At 39.4% G+C, this 18,376-nt stretch overlaps 1 protein-coding gene across 4 annotated transcripts in view; it reads right to left on the bottom strand.

Moving 5' to 3' along the window:
* LOC121386399 overlaps positions 1-15,634 on the bottom strand; it is a 55,084-nt gene extending 39,450 nt beyond the window's left edge. The window contains exons 1-2 of one of the 4 annotated variants that reach the window (XM_041517277.1): positions 15,552-15,613; positions 8,679-8,747 (exon numbers count right to left, since the gene is read on the bottom strand). In XM_041517277.1, coding sequence (XP_041373211.1) covers positions 8,679-8,747; positions 15,552-15,598 — 116 coding nt within the window. In that variant the 5' untranslated portion in view covers positions 15,599-15,613. Of the gene's footprint in view, positions 1-7,267; positions 7,523-8,678; positions 8,748-15,551 lie in introns of those variants that run through there. The other 3 variants (XM_041517278.1, XM_041517280.1, XM_041517276.1) reach the window with 3 other exon arrangements.
* Positions 15,635-18,376: the final 2,742 nt, after the last annotated feature.

Here is an 18,376-nt window from a genome sequence, read left to right as displayed (position 1 = left end):
GTTATTGAACATACTGTATGTTTATCACAAAATATCTCAAAAATAATCATAATCATACAAGACAGGTGCACGGCAGGGGTGGGGAAAAGCCCTTTTTTCCCGGTCTGGGACCGATTCTCGATCTCTGAGACCGAAATTATTTTTAAAAACGCGCGTTTGCCGGTCCCACTTTTGTCATTCTTGTCAGTCCGAAACACCTGTCCATTTCTATTATTGGAACAAATTCCTATCGGTCAAGTGGACCGGCCAGCCCAGACATGGTATCTCGTGCATGATTTAAAATAATAAATAAATAGTGGTCAATATGGCTGGTGTTTCAGACGTTTGTGATTTTAAAGTCTGCCTAAGTATATCGCCAGTCACTGAAGTCGGACCTACAGTAGTGTCAATCGACTGCCACTAGGCTAGACATTTCTCAAAGTCGCAGAGTCGGTCAAGAGATTACACAGACATTAACGATAGCACCATTCTTGGTTTAGAGAGCCATCAAGGTATTACACTCCAATTAAAACAAAGGACCCAGAATTTGCAACTGGTTACAATCAACACCTGTCAACACCTGAGTACGGAGCTCTGTCGGGTTGACTGTCCTAGTCTGCAGCAAGAGGCTTTTGTGCAATACAAACTGCTTAAAATAGCATACAATATAATGAAATAATCTATAAATGTATTTATTGTTGACTGTTCAATGTAGTGTATCCAATAATTATAAAGGATTTTAAAATTAACAAAAGGTTTCCACCTTTTTTTAACAAGTGGGAGTGAGCAGAACAGCTACATGTACTGTTATCTCAAGAGCCAGCAGAGGTCAAATTTCATCCAATCAGTGATGACGTTATTACTCTCTTTGTCTAAACATGTGCTAGCTCAGGCTGTCAAACGCTTCCACGGTGCCATCTTTGATTAATTTTCAAGATACAGTACTGAATACTCGTACTTTTTTATACATATATAGGATTTAAAATTCATAACTTTTATTCCTTTTTTATATTATTTATTCTATTATGTAAAATATATACAATTTGTGGGTTTTTTCACTGATGATAATTATGTGATTAATTTTTTTAGTTTTTGTTTTCATGTTTATCGTTTCGCGTTCATGATTCAAGATAAAACTATACAAATATCACTATGATTTTTAAAAAAACTATTGGGCAAATATCGTTTTTTAAATTTTTGTTTTTTTATTCCCCCCCCCCCCCCCGGTAGTGACGACATCAAGTGGGACCAATTGACAATTTTATTTTTCCCCACCCCTGGTGCACGGTGTGTGTGTGTGTGTGTGTGGAGGTGGCGCAACTGACTCTTAGTGCTGGAGCAAATCCTCAAATTTGGGCAAAAATTATAGAGATATCTGAGGAAAAAACCAGACTGAAACCTTTTGGCCCTGTTTTTTCATCATTCTATTCACAATAATAGTTGTATAGTCCATGTAAAAATGCATAGTTATTCGTTTGCTATGTATAGCTGCTTGGCACTAATGCTTAATGTGAATAAATATTCTTATCCAGATTCGAGCATTTTCAATTAATTTGTGCAAAAATCATCGTGCACCGTCTACAAACTTGGGAGCCCAAATGCTTATCAGGGTTTCTGCTAGCGAGTAAAATGGTTATGGGGTTATACCCAAATTTGTTTGCTGATTTAATTTTTTAAAGTTAACCTTTTGACAAAATTAATTACTCTTATCATTATTGTATGATTTTCTTAACTCTAACCCTAAACTGAAATCCATTTTCTTTCTGGGGGAGGCCACCCATACCCCATGTGTCTGTGGTTGCATTGAATTCCATAGCATGTACATACACAAAAATTTATTTCTGGGTGAAAAACTGCTTATGCACATATTTCACAGTTCACTCAAATGATGTCATGTCCCAATAGCCAGAACGATCAGCATTCTGTCAATACCACAAAATTCACTCAACTTTCCAGACAAAATTCTCAGATTCAATGGGGCCATTCAAATATTATGTAACGTTCGAGGAGGTGGGTGGCTGTATGTCCAAAAATTATGTAGCATTATATGAGGTGGGTGGGTGTATGTCCAAATGTTATGTACATGTACATGTAGCATTACATGGGGTGGGTGGATGTACTGAACAGCATTAGGTGGGGGGGGGGTGTGTTTTTTTGTTGTTTCTTTTCATAAATGCTCGATCACAGCGACAGTGTTTAACGTAGGTCGTAATAGCTAGATGAAAACAGTAAGGATTATGAACTGTGTTGAAATGTATATCAGCGTTTTCCTAAATCAAAAATAGTACGTTACTTACATGTATATTATACCAATAGCATGACTTGTCTGTTAATGAAAGATTGGGGACAAGGTAGGTCTCCAAACATTACATAATATTTTTGGGTGTGTATATGGTCTAGCGTTACGGAGCATAGCAGGGGGGAGGCGGGTATCAAATTTTGTCAAAAATAGTGTCACATAATACTTGAATGGCCCCAATGCCTGGATATGTGCATATAAATATTTAGTTACAGTATTTTACAGAAACTTTCACCTGTGTCTCAGTTTATGTTGTCGCATTTAATTAATATTGTATTCAAATAATTTACATTGAATCTGTTTAGTGTTTGTCTGTCCTGGAGAGGCAGTCCAGGCTGCTGGACGGTGTTCCCAGGACAGCATGCTTGAACCTTAATTGAATATACATGTAGGCACATCACATACTGTAAGATTAATTTTATTTAGTTATTTATTACGATTACTATATATATATATATATATATATATATATATATATATATATATATATATATATATATATATATACAGTCAAACCTGCCTTCGCGGCCACCTCCATATGGCGGCCACCTGTCCATGGCGGCCACCCTGAGGTCCCCCAATGAATTTTACTATATATTTTACCTCTATATAGCAACCACCTGCTCAACGCGGCCAGCGGCCACACTTTTGTCATAAAAAAAGCGAAAATGAACCTGCTATCGTGGCCACAATTGTTTTTTTAGTGCAAGTTATAAAGAAATGTCGGCAATTGTAAAAAAAAAAACGTAAGATGTTTTTGTTGATATAACCAATTGGCTTGATAAACAGCGGTTCTTTAAAGGTCGTCGGTTGCTTAGCTGTGTTCGTTAATTAACAAGTGTTTTTAATCTGGATTAACGGTGCGATGTACTAGTCATCGGCGGTGGTCATTAAACGCAGTTGATAAGAGGGTATCTAGCCTAAAACAACTTGAGTTAAACGTGTCAACTCTAGAAGGAATTAAATACTGCCGCAGTTTATTTCTGATATTTATTTTCAAAATGCCACCTAAACCCAGTAAGCCGATCGCGTTAACGTTGGAACAGAGAGTAGAGGTCATTAAAAAATCAGAGAAAGACAAATTGAGTGCTAGAAAAATTGCTGAACATTTCAGGGTGGGTAGAACTCAAAATGATGGCATTTTAAAGAGAAAAGCGGAGGTGTTGGCAGATTGTGATAACAACCAGCCATCTGACAGAAAAAGGCAGAGAAAACTTACAGGCAATGAGGATATTAACATGTTGGTTTGGAAATGGTTCCAAGATGCCACTGCTTGTAGAATAAATGTCAGCGGTCCACTGATTAAGGAGAAGGCGTTAAAATTTGTTAAAGATTTGGGAATAGCGAGTTTCAAAGCGTCAAATGGGTGGCTGGATTCATTCAGGCATAGGCACAACATCGTCGCAGGTACACTAAGTGGGGAGCGAGGTGACGTAAGTGACACTGCAGAACAGTGCTCCATTATTCTGTTGTTTGTTAAATATTCTTTTTCACTTAATAAAATTTCATATAGATGATAATTTTTTGTCTTGTTTTTAATTACGTTTTTGCACATGTATATGGCTCCTTAATAGTTTTATTGCAACATACGTGTAATTGTTTTTAAAAATTCGGACTTATATATGACCTGCATACGGCGGCCACCTCTCTATGGCGGCCACTTTTGTCATGTCCCACGAGTGGCCGCCATAGACAGGTTCGACTGTATATATATATATATATATATATATATATATATATATATATATATATATATACACACATATACATATATACTACTCAAAAGAATTTAAGGGTCAAAAATGTATAACCAAATAAGTTTCAGAGTGTATTAGATTGATGATGTAAACTACACCAAATTTTTTATTTATTGTTCCATATTTACAAAAAAACACAAATAAACGTCACTGTATACAAGAAAGTCACATGACATGCTGTCAAAGTTGAAGGTTGTCAAACATGGATTTTACACATTAGAACATTCGTTTAATAGTGTGTGAATCCACCCCTGGTGCGAATACACTCGACACATCGTTGCCTCATGCTGTTGATCAGACGTCTGAAGAACTCTTGGGGAATGGCCTGCCACTCTGCCATAAGAAGTTGACCCAGATCATGAAGGTTGGCCGGAGGGGCATGGTTATCCCGAACTCTCCTGCCTAATTCGTCCCAGGCGTTGGGGCCAAGTCAGGCGAATATGCTGGCCAATCCATCCTGGCGATACCTTGTTGTCTGAGAAAGTCCGTTACCACCCTGGCGCGGTGGGGTCTGGCATTGTCATCCTGCAGAACTGCCCTGCCGCCAATCTGCTGAAGGCCTGGGAGAACCAACGGCCGGATAATCTCATTCAGATAGCGGATTCCATTCAGATTGCCATCCACCACATAGAGGGGGGTCCTGTGGTGGATAGAGATGCCGCCCCACACCATGACGCTGCCACCACCGAAACGGTGAAGTTGTCTAACGTTAACGTCAGCGAAGCGCTCCCCAGGACGTCTGTAGACACGAACCCGACCGACCGTCGTTGAACTGGAGACTAAACCTGGACTCATCAGTGAACATCGCTCGACCCCTCTGAACACGTTGCCACCGCAGATGAAGCGTGCACCAGTGACGTCTGGCCGTTCTGTGACGTGGTAGGAGTGGTGGTCGAACAGCCTGGCGACGGCAGCGTAGATTATTGGCTCTCAGACGATTGCGTATGGTTTGATCAGACACTCGAGTTCCAGTCGCAGTCCGCAGATTGTCACGTAATCGGCGTGCAGTGGTTGTGCGTTGACGTAGAGCCATATTGGTGATGTAGCGGTCCTCTCTATTTGTAGTGCTTCGGGGTCTTCCCGAACGTGGACGATTTCGAACAGAATTCGTTGCTTGGTACCGTTGCCACAGTCGGCCAACGACACTCTGACTGACACCAAGTCTCAGAGCAACATTTCTTTGCGTATTGCCATCCTGAAGCCAAGCAATAGCCCTTCCTCGATCTTCGATAGTCAGTTGAAGTCGTACCATTGTCGAATTTGGAGTGTGCACCGTACACGAACGCAAGCTCCAATTATACAGAAATTCAGCATTGGGAACATGGAATACACGTGCAAAGCGTACAAATGAAGCGCTTTATGAAAAAGCAAGTTATGGGCACTTAGCAGACCTTTCGCTTTCGCCCTAATTTACGTGCAAATGTAAGCATGTTTTCGCCATTTGAACTAGTCGACAGTGTCAATGACAGTGGATTTTAATTCATTTATGGGTTGCTTAGACCCACTTTCGTCAAAATGGAACAATACCATGCGTGACATTATGGTCTAGCTAATATAATCGACATTCAGAAAATAATGTCGAAAATATCGTCTGACCCTTAAATTCTTTTGAGTAGTAGTATATATATATATATATATATATATATATATATATATATATATATACAACCGTGTCTGGTGTATCGGCGCGTCCGGTGATTCGGCGCACTTGGTATTTTGCTTGAGTATGCTTAGGAAGGTGTCATGTTGTCGGAGTTTTTAACGAACTAAAGTTCAATTCCTTTTTCAATGGTTAATCAAGTATCAACATATTTATTGTTACGGGTGCAATTATTTTTTTTTTTGAATTATCAACAATTATATAATAATTTCAAAATAAATCATTCACCTGTTTTCGTGTTTATAAACGCGAAGTAGGTCATCCTTATTGATATTAAGAATGTTAAAACCAGTCTAAAACCACCTTTCCCGCATTTTAAAAATTATAGTAAACTATAAATGTAATTATTTTTGTTCGGTTATTTTTTTATTTAAACCGAAAAAGAAAACACAGGCAAATACAAACAAAACGAAAATTTTACACCTTAATTGACAGTCATTCCAGTTCACAACTGTCACATTGTTATAAAAAATAAAAGCGAAATAAGATCCACGTGTGTGCACAATCTACCCGAGAAAAATAAAATCCATGTAGGCATCTTAGCCATGCATGACAATGAACATGTATGCATCTGCAGTACTGTGCCACTCAAACTCTGAAACTGATCATGAGATGGGTCATATGTGATCGTTCATTTTCATAGTAATATTTTTAACAAGACAAAACAAAAAAGTACTAAAATAATTCTGGGACAATAGTGTAGCATTTATGGGCTAAAAGTGAGGTCATGGGCGTTTTATAAATAGCGGGGTCAACTATCTACATCTACTGCGCCGAATCACCGGACATGCAAATCGTTTTGGATATAAGGGGGTGCCTATATTTATGCACCATTTTAAAATGTTTATTTACTACAGACATAAAACAGTTTGTAGTGTATTTCAGATTGTGCACTTCTTCATTGGTGAGAGACGCATTTTATTAAATATTTTACAATGTTCACATAGACAACAGTCCTTGAAAGCTTAGGTGCGCCGATACACCGGACAGCACTGTATACATATACATATACATATACACATACATACATACATACATACATACATATATATAGGCCCTATATATATGTTTTTATTACTATTATTATTACTTGTAAAATATTTATTTATTTATTACTATTATTTGTAAAATATTTATTTATTTATTATTATTATTATTATTATTATTATTTGTAAAATAGTTCATTTAAACTTGTAAAATATTTAGCCAATAAAATATTTCATTTAAACTGTTTTCAAAGAAATAAAATTCTGTACTCCGTCCCATCCTACAAAAATGTTGTGGGTTTTTTTGTGGGTTTTTTTTTTTTTTTTTTTTTTGGGGGGGGGGGGGGGGGGGGGGGGGGGTTTATATAGACCTAAATAATTTCAGTTTTGTTTTGACGGAAGAAGAAAAGTAAAAATGTTTAGGAAAAACAAAAAAAAACATTACTATTTTTGTGTCCAATTTAGAAAACAATCGGCTCAGAAATAAATAATTTCTTGTCAATTCCATATATTAAAAAAAAAAAAGGCGTTCCCTGTGGGACGGACTATGATTTTCCAAAGACTTGGCCCGTTACAGTAGTCCTACCCATTCTCATCTGGCCCAATGACTGGCGAACTGGAGACAATATTGATGGCCCGTTTTTTCTGTCTCTCCGCTTGCTTCTTGTCATAGACATAGCCGTAGCTGTAATCTGACATCACTGACGATGTAGACGTAGTCGAAGTTGACTCCCTGGGTCTTCTCTTTCCATTTGTTTGAAAAACCTTTTTCATACTGAAAACATTTGCGACGACAACAATCGAAACAAAAGCGCGACGTGATGAACGTCCTCTAAGTGGTTGTCATGGAAATTGCGTCAAGGGCGGTAACTCTACAAGGCCGTTGTCTATCAACGTCACGTCAAAACAACGGAACGTCTTACAGGGAGGCTGGTAGCAAAGTGGGGATACGGTGAACAAGCACTTTGGGGAAGGGTTGTCTATATATATTAAAACTCCGCTATTGCGACCATCGAGTGACTTAAATAAAACTGGTCTTACTAGTGGGTAACTCGAGTCACCTTCAGCCTTCCCCGTATTGACATTGAAACCAAATGTTTGACATCCAATAGCCCATGATTGACAAATCAATAGCCCATGATTGACAAATCAATGTGTTCTAGTGGTGTCGTTAAACAAAACAAACTTTAACAAAACAGTGTCCATCCACCCCCACCCCACTCACACCCCCACCCAACAGAAAAATGGCATTTAACATTAAAACTGAACTAAATAAAATAAATAAATAAAACAAACTGATAGCATCAATGAAAATATAATTTTGAAAAATAGCATACATAACCAGGTGCGGGTCCAGGAATATTTGCAGTGGTGGCGGTGTCTACATGCAACTACTAACATTGAAAATGTACATTTGCGGTGAATGCACTTTAAAATAAATGAGCAAAACTTGACCCGCTCGATCTCCCCCCCCCCCCCCCCCCCCCGCTTCCCCCGGATCCGCGCTGGGATAACAGTGACGGCAGAGGACTTCATTTTCTTGATCGGTATTGCAATAATCACTATATTAAATAAATGAAACATGGGGAAATTGTTTTAAAAGAAGAAGAAGAAGAAGAAGAAGAAGAAAGAAAGGAAAAAAGAAATAAGAAGGGAAAAGATCGTCAGTGGTACGTACGATCAGGTGATTGTGCAGGTGGGGGTCAACCCCCCTCTCCCCTTCCCCTAAGCCTAGCAAAAACAATTGTTCAATGTAATTTCTTGGGGAGCAAAGCGCAATCCCCTATAAACTTCGCACCCCCCTCCCGTACACGATTTCCTGCTGCGCGACTAGCGATATGATATGTAAGGGGGGGGGGGGGGGGCACGGAACTCTAAATAGGGAAGCGATATTTGTAGGGTAGTTCGGGGGCATATATGATCTGAATTTTTTTTTAAATAGGAATGCTCAGAAAAACGTTTACTATTGAACGGTTTTATATCTTACTAGATGTTAACCATTATCATGTGGACGTTTATATAGGATATGTGGTGGTTTTACACTGGGCTCAACACCCACACCGCCCCTACCAAATAAAACAAAGAAAAACAAAATTAAGAAAGAACAAAAAAACAAACAAACAAAAAACACCGCCGTTCATAAGTGTACAAGTTGCGGGGTCGAGGGTAAATGCCCCCACCTCCCCAGTTCTGGAGCAAATATTCGAATTCAGGGGGAAAAAAAAAGAAGAAAAAGAAAACGATGGAAGGAAGGAAGGAAGGAAGGAAGGAAGGAAGGACATGTTTAATTTAACGACGCACTGGTTATATGGTTACGGACTAGGCCTACACAGATATTGAGAGAGGAAACCAGATGTCGCCACTTCATTGGCTACTCTTTTTGATTAGGTCAGGTCGGGTCAGAGGATTGTACGTGCACATTCAGAGCAAGCTGTTGTAGCGCACGCCTGTCGTGGGCGCAGGTGCGGGCCTTGGCCGGCTCCTCCGTCCAGAACAGGAAAGGGGTGGGGGTAGGTGGGAGAAGGAACCGCCTGCGCTGGCAGATGCAAGAGAGCACTAGCAGCCGACCGGAGCTGGTAACAGGCGGAGGTTTGTTTTGGTGCTATGAAATTTTGAATGTCTCGTAGAATTAATGCCAAAGGTAAAAGGTGCACAGTTTGAATGACAGAAACTGGGCGCATTTTTTAACGGTCTGCCGAAAATAAGAGAGGGGAGCTACATGTTTTGAACTTAGTATGCCGAGAGAAGCTCGTTATCTTTTCGATCAGCAGCAAGGGATCTTTTATGTGCACCATTCCACAGACAGGATAACACATACATGTGCCACGGCCTTTGCTACACCAGCTGTGGTGCACTGACTGGAACGAGAAATAATATAGGCCCTACGCAATGGGCCCACTGACATGGATCAATCCTAGATCGATAACACAACAGGCGAGCGCTGCACCACTAATTAAGCTACGTCCCGCATCGAAAACAACGATGGAACATACGGCAAAATAAGATGGTCTGAAACCTTTTCACTCTCACGTGCATAGGAAGATGCATGTATAAATATAAAAAACAACATCGCTGTTCCCACAAAGTTGGGGGGGGGGGGGGGGGCATTTCCGTCTTTCTACGTAAAAAAACTACGTTGGCCTACTACTAAATCATTTGCAACCCTCTATAGCGGTTTGGTAGTAATGGTAATATGAATAAATGTTGTCATCCAGGACCTCGTTCTGGGAAACGATCTTAGCGCGCTAAAATCACCTTAAATGTATGTACAGTCGTTATACATTTAAGATGATCTTAGGGCTAAAATCGCTTCGTGGAACAGGGCCCTGATTAGGGTATTTAAGTTTGCTTCAGTCATATATCAGTCTGACCTCCGGTCTCCCACCCCCACTCCACCCCTACAAAAATGGGAGCCCGTATGCCAATGCCGTCTGGTAGGTAGTCGGTCCTTGTTAGCCAGGCTATTTAAGTTAATGTACATGTCCTGGACAGAGGAGCCGGCCGAGACTGACACCTGCGCCCATGACAGGCTTGCGCTACAACAGCTTGCTCTGAATGTGCATGTAAAAACCTCTGACCTGACCAGTTACAGTTTCGTTTGTTTAGCGACACCACTAGATCACATTAATCATCGGCTATTGGATGTCAAACATTTGGTAATTATGACCCGTAGAGAAAACCCGCTACATTAGCAGCAAGGGATCATCTTTATGCACTTTCCCACAGACAGGAAAACACATACCACGGCTTTTGACCATTTGTGGTACATTGTTTGGAACGAGAAAAACTCACTCAGTAGAATGGATAGTATACACCGACGTGGTTTGATCCCGAGACGCAAGTAAGTCAGGAAAGTACTCAACCAACTGAGCTAAATCCCCCATCCCCGGCTATTTAATTCCGTCGGGTATATGGTTACTTCTATGTTTTCTTCTATGTTAGCATAAGTGATAAAGATGACAGCCTCCATTGTCGCATTTATGGAATTCATCTTCGTGTGCAATATTTACATGTGTACTTGTGTACGGTAGTCGACTGGTCGCGAGCGCAGAAAGTTCCTTACGACGTTAGTACAAAGAAGGCGGCTGGCAGTGCAGATGCAAAGACGAGAAGCGATCAGAACGATTGGAAACTTGAAACGGCCTTACGTGTTATATTATATATTGTTTTAATTGTACTGCCATAATTTAGCAATATATATATATATATATATATATATATATATAGAGAGAGAGAGAGAGAGAGAGAGAGAGAGAGAGAGAGAGAGAGAGAGAGAGAGAGAGAGAGAGAGAGAGAGGATTCGTCACGAGTATTTTTTAATATGGGAAATATCAACCGAGGCTTCGTTAATCTGTATTTGTCGAGCCTTTGGCGAGACAAATACAGATTAACAGGCCGAGGTTGATATTTACCATATTAAAAAATACTCGTGACGAATTCTATTTATCATATCACTGTCAATTTTGTTTATTTTTCACTTAAATGATTAATAAACAAAACCCCAACGCTCGGACGTAACAATTTGTTATGACGTATGAATACATGTACATGTCAATCACTCAGCTGGTAATCGGTTTGTCAATACATGCTTTCTGAAACTAGGTTAAAAACGGACAGAACGATTGTAGCTATTTAAACAATTTAATACTAATTTAACAGTTTTATATATAAACAATGAAATTATAATAAAATAACTGACAATAGCCAAATTTTCAAAATAACTTTTCGCGGCATTTTGCTGAATACTACGTCATTGTCAGACATAGGCGTATCTACGTCACTGACCTATTTAAGGGCTTCATCAAGTTCAGTCGCCGTCGGAATCTACCAAAATGATTCTTCGTTGTTTTATGGGGACAACAGGACTTTTAGGCTGAGCCAGATTTATTACGATGTTGCCCCCACTGACATTGCCTCCACTGACATTGCCTCCAAACATGGTGTTCACACCGCCGGAAATATTGATGATCTGTGATTGTTTCGAATTTAAAAGTGTTGTCGGATTTCCTTCGAAGACGAACACGCGGGAACCAAACTTGAGGATTCACCAGATGTAGATATCGCGGACAGAATGTGCGACAGTTCTTTGTGTTGGTCGTGATTTATATGGCTGTATGCATTAACTTAAAGAATATTTTTGTGTCCTGTTATCTGCATGTTTTAATGAGCAGGAACGTGATTGTCGTTCAGTTTTTGGACCAGATATTTGTGTGCAGAGTGGTTCGTCAGTCGTTTAGTGGTACAAATATTACCACTCGAACACATGTTTTTCATCAGTCCAGCAAGTTTATTTCTACCAATGCATTGCCCGAGGAACCACTGTTCTCCTGCTTTCGGCATACCGAGTGTGTGTGTGTATGTGCGTGTGTAGCAATGTAGAATGGGTCGTCAGCACAAAAGTTTCGCGGTCGTTTTGAAGAATAAAACTTGAAAACTTCAACGGGACATCGAAAGGGATTTTGTGTGTTTGCCCACATTTTTGGAATAACGTCTCTGCAATCGCGGGGATTTTCTCATACTTTGCATACTTGCAAAAGACAACTTCAAAAGACGCCATGTTTGTTCGTCAACAATTTTGACAGGTGAAAATAGTTCCACGTTTTGGTATATAATTTATATATTTGCATACTTATGTCTCAAAATATGTGATTTATGTAATGGGCGTGCCCAATGCTATTCCTTAGTAGTGATATGATAAATATATATATATATATATATATATATATATATATATATATATATATATGTATGTATATATATGTATATATGTATATGTGTATATATGTATATATATATATATATATATATATATATATATATATATATATATATATATATATATATACATACATATATAGATACATATATAGATACATATATATATATATATTGCTAAATTATGGCAGTATATATATGGCAGTATGTATATGGCAGTATGTATGTATATATATATATATATATATATATATATATATATATATATATATATGTATATGTATATGTATATGTATATGTATATATATATATACTGAACAAAATAAGAAACTTCCGCTAACTTTGCTTGAACATAACTTGATGAAAACAAACCGTGGGAATAATTGTTATATATGCGTTTAAAGAGTGTTCCATGATGCATCGTTTGGTGCCAAAATCATGGCCATAGGTTAACAGAAACTGGGAGAAATTTTGACCAAGTGTGGTAGGGGTTAAAAAAACAACAACACCCACTTAATAACGGGTATGACCACCTCTTCAATTGACCACTGCAGTGCATCGGAGGCGCATAGAATTGACTAAAGTGTTGATTTCTGCCTGTGGAATATTGTTCCATTCCTGAATGAGCGCTTGACGAAGTTCGTTGACGTTAGCGGGTGGGTTGGGACGACGCCTCAATCGTCTGTCCAGACTATCCCAGACATGCTCGATGGGGTTGAGATCAGGACTTTTAGCGGGCCAGTCATCAATGAAATCAATGTTATTTGTCCTAAGAAAATTTACAGTGTCTCTAGCTGTATGTGAGGTGGCATTATCATGCTGAAAAATTGAGATGTTGGCGTTGTTATGCAACAGAGTAATGATGTGATGAGCGAGAATGTCATCGCGGTAACGTTGATCATTTAAATTGCCATCAATGACGACTAGTGGTGAACGATAACCATGGGCAATGGCTGCCCAGACCATGACAGAACCTCCACCCCTGAAACGATCTCGTTCAAGAACACAACAGTCAGCATAGCCTTCATTTCTCCTACGGTAGACGCGCACCCTGCCATCACCACGTTGTAAAGAAAATCTGGATTCATTCTTAAAAAGAACGGTATTCCAGCGTCGCCGTATTCAACGAGTGTGTACACGTGCCCAATTAAGACAATTTAGACGATGACGTTGCGTTAAAACGCATCCGACGTAAGGACGTCGTGCATGTAAACCGTTCTCCCGCATACGATTACGAACAGTTTGCTCACTGATTCGGTTATTATGAAGCCCAGGTCTGTTAGCAGCAGTAGCAGTGGCAGTTTGGAATGGATTGCGCAAATGCGTGTTCATGATATAGCGGTCTTGACCACGCGTTGTAACACGCGGACGTCCACGACGTGGTAAGTCGTTGGTGCTTCCTGTCGTTCGAAATCTTACGCGAAGATTTCGTATTGCTCGACTAGAACTCCCAACATGCCTTGCAACGTCTTCTGTCGACATGCCAGCATCAAGCATGCCAATCGCCCGTTCGCGTAAATTATTGGGTATTCTTGGCATACTAAAAATGCTACAATGTAAAAAACGTTAATATTTTTACAAATTTTGAAGCGTTTTCGTTCACTTGACAACAATGTCAGTAAGACAAGTAAAACAAATTGACCGAATACTACACGGGACATGTCGAACCATGCATGCACCTATATAATTTCATTACACAATGAATTCTTTAACACAACAAATACTATATGTACAAATCGGAAGTTTCTTTTTTTGTTCAGTATATATATATATATATATATACATTTTGGGGGGAACATGACTGGACACCCTCTGAATCCCCCCCCCCCCCCCCCCCCCACACACACACCTCACGTGTACATAAACCTCGCTCGCCAAGTCTATATAAATGTATATTGTGTTGTTGTTTTTGCTCTGCCCATATACGGGTGTTATTCAAATAAATTATTCTTATTCTTTCTTATATTCCGTCCCACACGGATTTGTTTTTACATGCTATGAAATTTACTACAAGTTATTTATTTCTGAGCCAATTTTTTTTTTCTAAATTGGATACAGAAATATTTGTTTTGTTTTGTTATTTCCAATACACTTTTAATTTTCTTTTTACGTCAAACAAAACTGAAATTATTTACAAACAAAACAAAAACAAAAACAAAACAAAAAGTAGGAGGATGGGACTAAATCCTATAGATTCCCCTGCTAAAATTTCTGCATACTCGCCTGTATTATAATATAATTATTTATTATTATAGTCCGTTCAATATCATTCTACAAAAATAATTTCAGTTAGGTTTGACGTAAGAAAAAAAAAAGAGAAGTGTTTTGGAAAGAACAGAACTACTATTTTTGTGTCCAATTTAGAAAAACAATTGGCTCAGGAATAAATAACTTGCAGTTAATGCCATAGTATGAAAAAAAAAGGCGTTAACCGTGGGACGGACTATGGATCTGTTATTGTTGCTACCGTACTTGTTTCTTCTTTTTTCTTTTTTTCTTTTAACCACCTAAAGAGGGTTTTGGGGAGATGACTCCATAAACGAACTAATAATTAAAGGCTTTGTTAAAGTGCATACGTTTACCATAAAATATTTCATATCAACAAACCTTCTGAATTGTAAATTTTATGAAGGTCCGTCACTGGTCCATCTTTTCTACACAAAACAACACCCCCCCCCCCCACCCCACCCCCACCCCCCAAAAAACAAACAAACAACAAAACAAAACAAAACAAACCAACAAAAACACCAACAAACAAAACCAACAACAAAAAAGCCCCCCCAAAAACAAACAAACAAAAAAAAACCAAGCTCTCCCCTCCTCGACAGTCACTTATGTAGCTTTCTAAATTCAACCCTTAAATGGTATCATGTTCTCTCTCAGCTAACCATTTAACATACACAGTGGCTAACGTGTTTTTAACGTTAACTGATGAGAAATCTGCTAAAAATTGTATTTATTTTTTTACCGAAGAAAGAGTATCACGTGATGTAACAGATCTGACGTAGATGTAGCAGCTGATCAATGCTATTGAAATTGCTGGTAACCGAATCGTTTTATAGGCCTATGAAACATTTTATTAGAATACTTTTTTACATTTATTAATCAAAACAAATAGCATATATATTGTTTATGATATTTTAAGTAAAACTTACCGTTGGTAGCTTAATTCGTAGCGGAGAGCGAAAGAAGGACTTTCCATGTTTAAATTCTGATAAATGGTGACGTCATGGGCTAACTCGCGCGTCACACGTGCGACGTTACGAATAAACAAAGGGAAAGGAACGCCTGTTTATAAAATACACCTTTACATTAGGCTAAGGTGTCTAAAATATATTGATTATGATGTATCTAAATATTGATTAAACTACCGACAGGCGCGGATCGATGATTTTTAAATAGGGGGCGGGGGGGGGGGGCCGAGGGCGCGAAGCGCCCGAGATTACTGGGGGGGGGGGGTGTGGTCCTGGGGCATGCTCCCCCGCGAAATTTTGAAATTTAAGTGGCCTGAAACGCGATTGCCTCGCATCTGAGTAACAAAATAGCTATATTAACGTATGTTTTTGGTATTGTCATACTGTTTTTGTTATCTTCAAAATTTCATAAACTCTGGTCTCTTCTTTTTTTTAAAGTTAAAGTGGTAATCTCTCCTTCCCATATTAGGCTGGCTTTCCGTTGACTGCGGCTGCCGGTAAATGGGAAGGAATATCGAAACAATTGTTTCAGTAATATACATTGCTTTGAACAACTGGGCCAATGTGTATTAACAGCCATGTTATGTAATATGTTGCTGCTAATCAGAAAGAATATTAGTCTGTATATCCAATGTGTTTTTGGTCGTCTTAATATTTGTAAGAAGCCCAAACTGGATATTGGCTTCATCTAATTTCGTACGTACGAAAAAAATTGTTTTCAGAAAATAAAATGAAAGTTATCCTAGTACAAATATTAAAGCAGTCAGAAACATGTTTAATATAGAGTCAGTAACATTTAATGCAGAAACATATATTTGTTATGTAATTACAATCATTAAAAAGTCTCTGTTGGTCGATACCATCTTAAAAATTGCAGCAAACTCAGGAATGCCCCTTTAAGACGATTTTCATGAACAAAATATAATTTAAAGACTCTTGGGAAATAAGTGCATTTTTGTGTAATTCCACTCTAGTGTATGCTATAGTTAAAAAAAAAAAATAACTTGACCCCAAAAATAGGGGTGGGGGCGGGCCCCTTGGGCCGCCACTAAATCCGCGCCTGACCGATTAGCAGCGAAAGGTATTTATATGCAAGACAGCATGGGCGTCATTTGCAAGGAAAAAGTGGGGGGGGGGGGGGGGGGGGGGGGACAATTGGGTTCTAACAATATTTCGTGTGACTAATCGCGAGCGCCCTAGCGCCCTCCAGAAAATTTTGAAAAATGAAGTTAAGAAAACAAATAACACGAACAGCTGTGTTTTTGTCATTTTATTTCCTCTGTGACCTATCCTCTTATACCTGGTTCCTTTGCGGTCTGAGCTAGACCTGTGTTCCAGAGGGTCCATGGGGTGAAATTTTGGTATCTGGTAGGGCCAATACAGCAGCTAATTTGTCTGGCATGGACCATTTTACACTCAGTGGAATGTACTTATACATTTAAACTTGGTTTTACCTGGTACTTCTAATGTTTGAGCTAGAATGGTTTTTCAAGGGTGTTGGAGGTCAATGTTTGGGGTGTCTGGTAGAGCCAATGCAGCAAACAATTTGTCTGGCATGGGTCATTTTACACTCAGTGGAATGTATTTGTACATTTAAACTTGGTTTTACCTGGTACCTCCAGTGTTTGAGCTAGACCAGTTTTTCAAGAGAGTATGGAGGGTGAATATTTGGGGCGTCTGGTAGAGCCAACGCAGCAGACAATTTGTCTGGCATGGGCCATTTCACACTCAGTGGGGTGTACTTGTTCATTTAAACTTGGTTTTACTTGGTACCTCCAATGTTTGAGCTAGCCCAAATTTTGGGGGCCTTTCTGGGGCGTCTGGGGGGGGGGGGGGCGTTTTGCAGCAGCTGGCGTGTCTGTCACATGTGTCCTCGTTGTAAGGTTGATAGTGTGCACAGTTTAGAAGTGGTTCTGACTGGTACCTCCTATGTTTGAGCTAGACCCATTTCAGGGGCTATTTAAGGGTAGCCAGGGTTCACACGCAGCAGGTGGGCCCCGGCAGAAATCCATTTCTGTAAATGTCAAGTTACTCCGTATGTGTCCCACTACTCAGATATTAGTACCTCGTTCGTTCGAGCTCGAGGCCCTGGGCTCCCGGTTTATATTATAGGTACGTTCTTTTCCAGTTAGAAAACAGGTGCACGTATAAAACGGAAAGGGACACATGTTTGGTTACGACCCTGAAAACGGGACAATAATCTAACTGGATATATAATTTTGGATACAGGTAATAAAACTGGCGTTTTATTCAGCTCTTTCCTAATTATAAATGGTTTTCAGGGGAGGTCAGGAGACCTGGTCTCACCCCAGGATTGACATCACTGCATAGTAATCATCATCACATTGCATCAACAGAAGTTTGTTTTGTTTAACGACACCACTAGAGCACATTGTGTTATTAATCATCGGCTATTGGATCTCAAACATATGGTCATTTTGACACAGCCATAGAGAGGAAACCGGCTACATTTGTTTTGCATCAGCAACAACCATAACAGAGACACAAAGCGAAAGAGAGAGAGAGAGAGAGAGAGAGAGAGAGAGAGAGAGAGAGAGAGAGAGAGAGAGAGACATGCAGACAAAGACAGACATACAAAAACAAAGACAGATTGAGAGAGAGAGAGAGAGAGAGGGGGGGGGAGAGAGAGAGAGAGTCAGACAGACAATCGGGGGGGGGGGGGGGGGAGAAATACGCGTTGACGTAACCGGGGGCGGATGAGGCCGTATGCACCCAATCAGGCGCCACCGTTTACATTTATATAGATTTGCTTGTTGACCCATGTA

Source organism: Gigantopelta aegis, chromosome 12 (assembly GCF_016097555.1).
Source record: "Gigantopelta aegis isolate Gae_Host chromosome 12, Gae_host_genome, whole genome shotgun sequence".
NCBI lineage: Eukaryota > Metazoa > Mollusca > Gastropoda > Neomphalida > Peltospiridae > Gigantopelta > Gigantopelta aegis.
The sequence above is the reverse complement of the archived record's forward strand: the minus strand, read 5'-3'. Positions and strand labels throughout refer to the sequence as shown.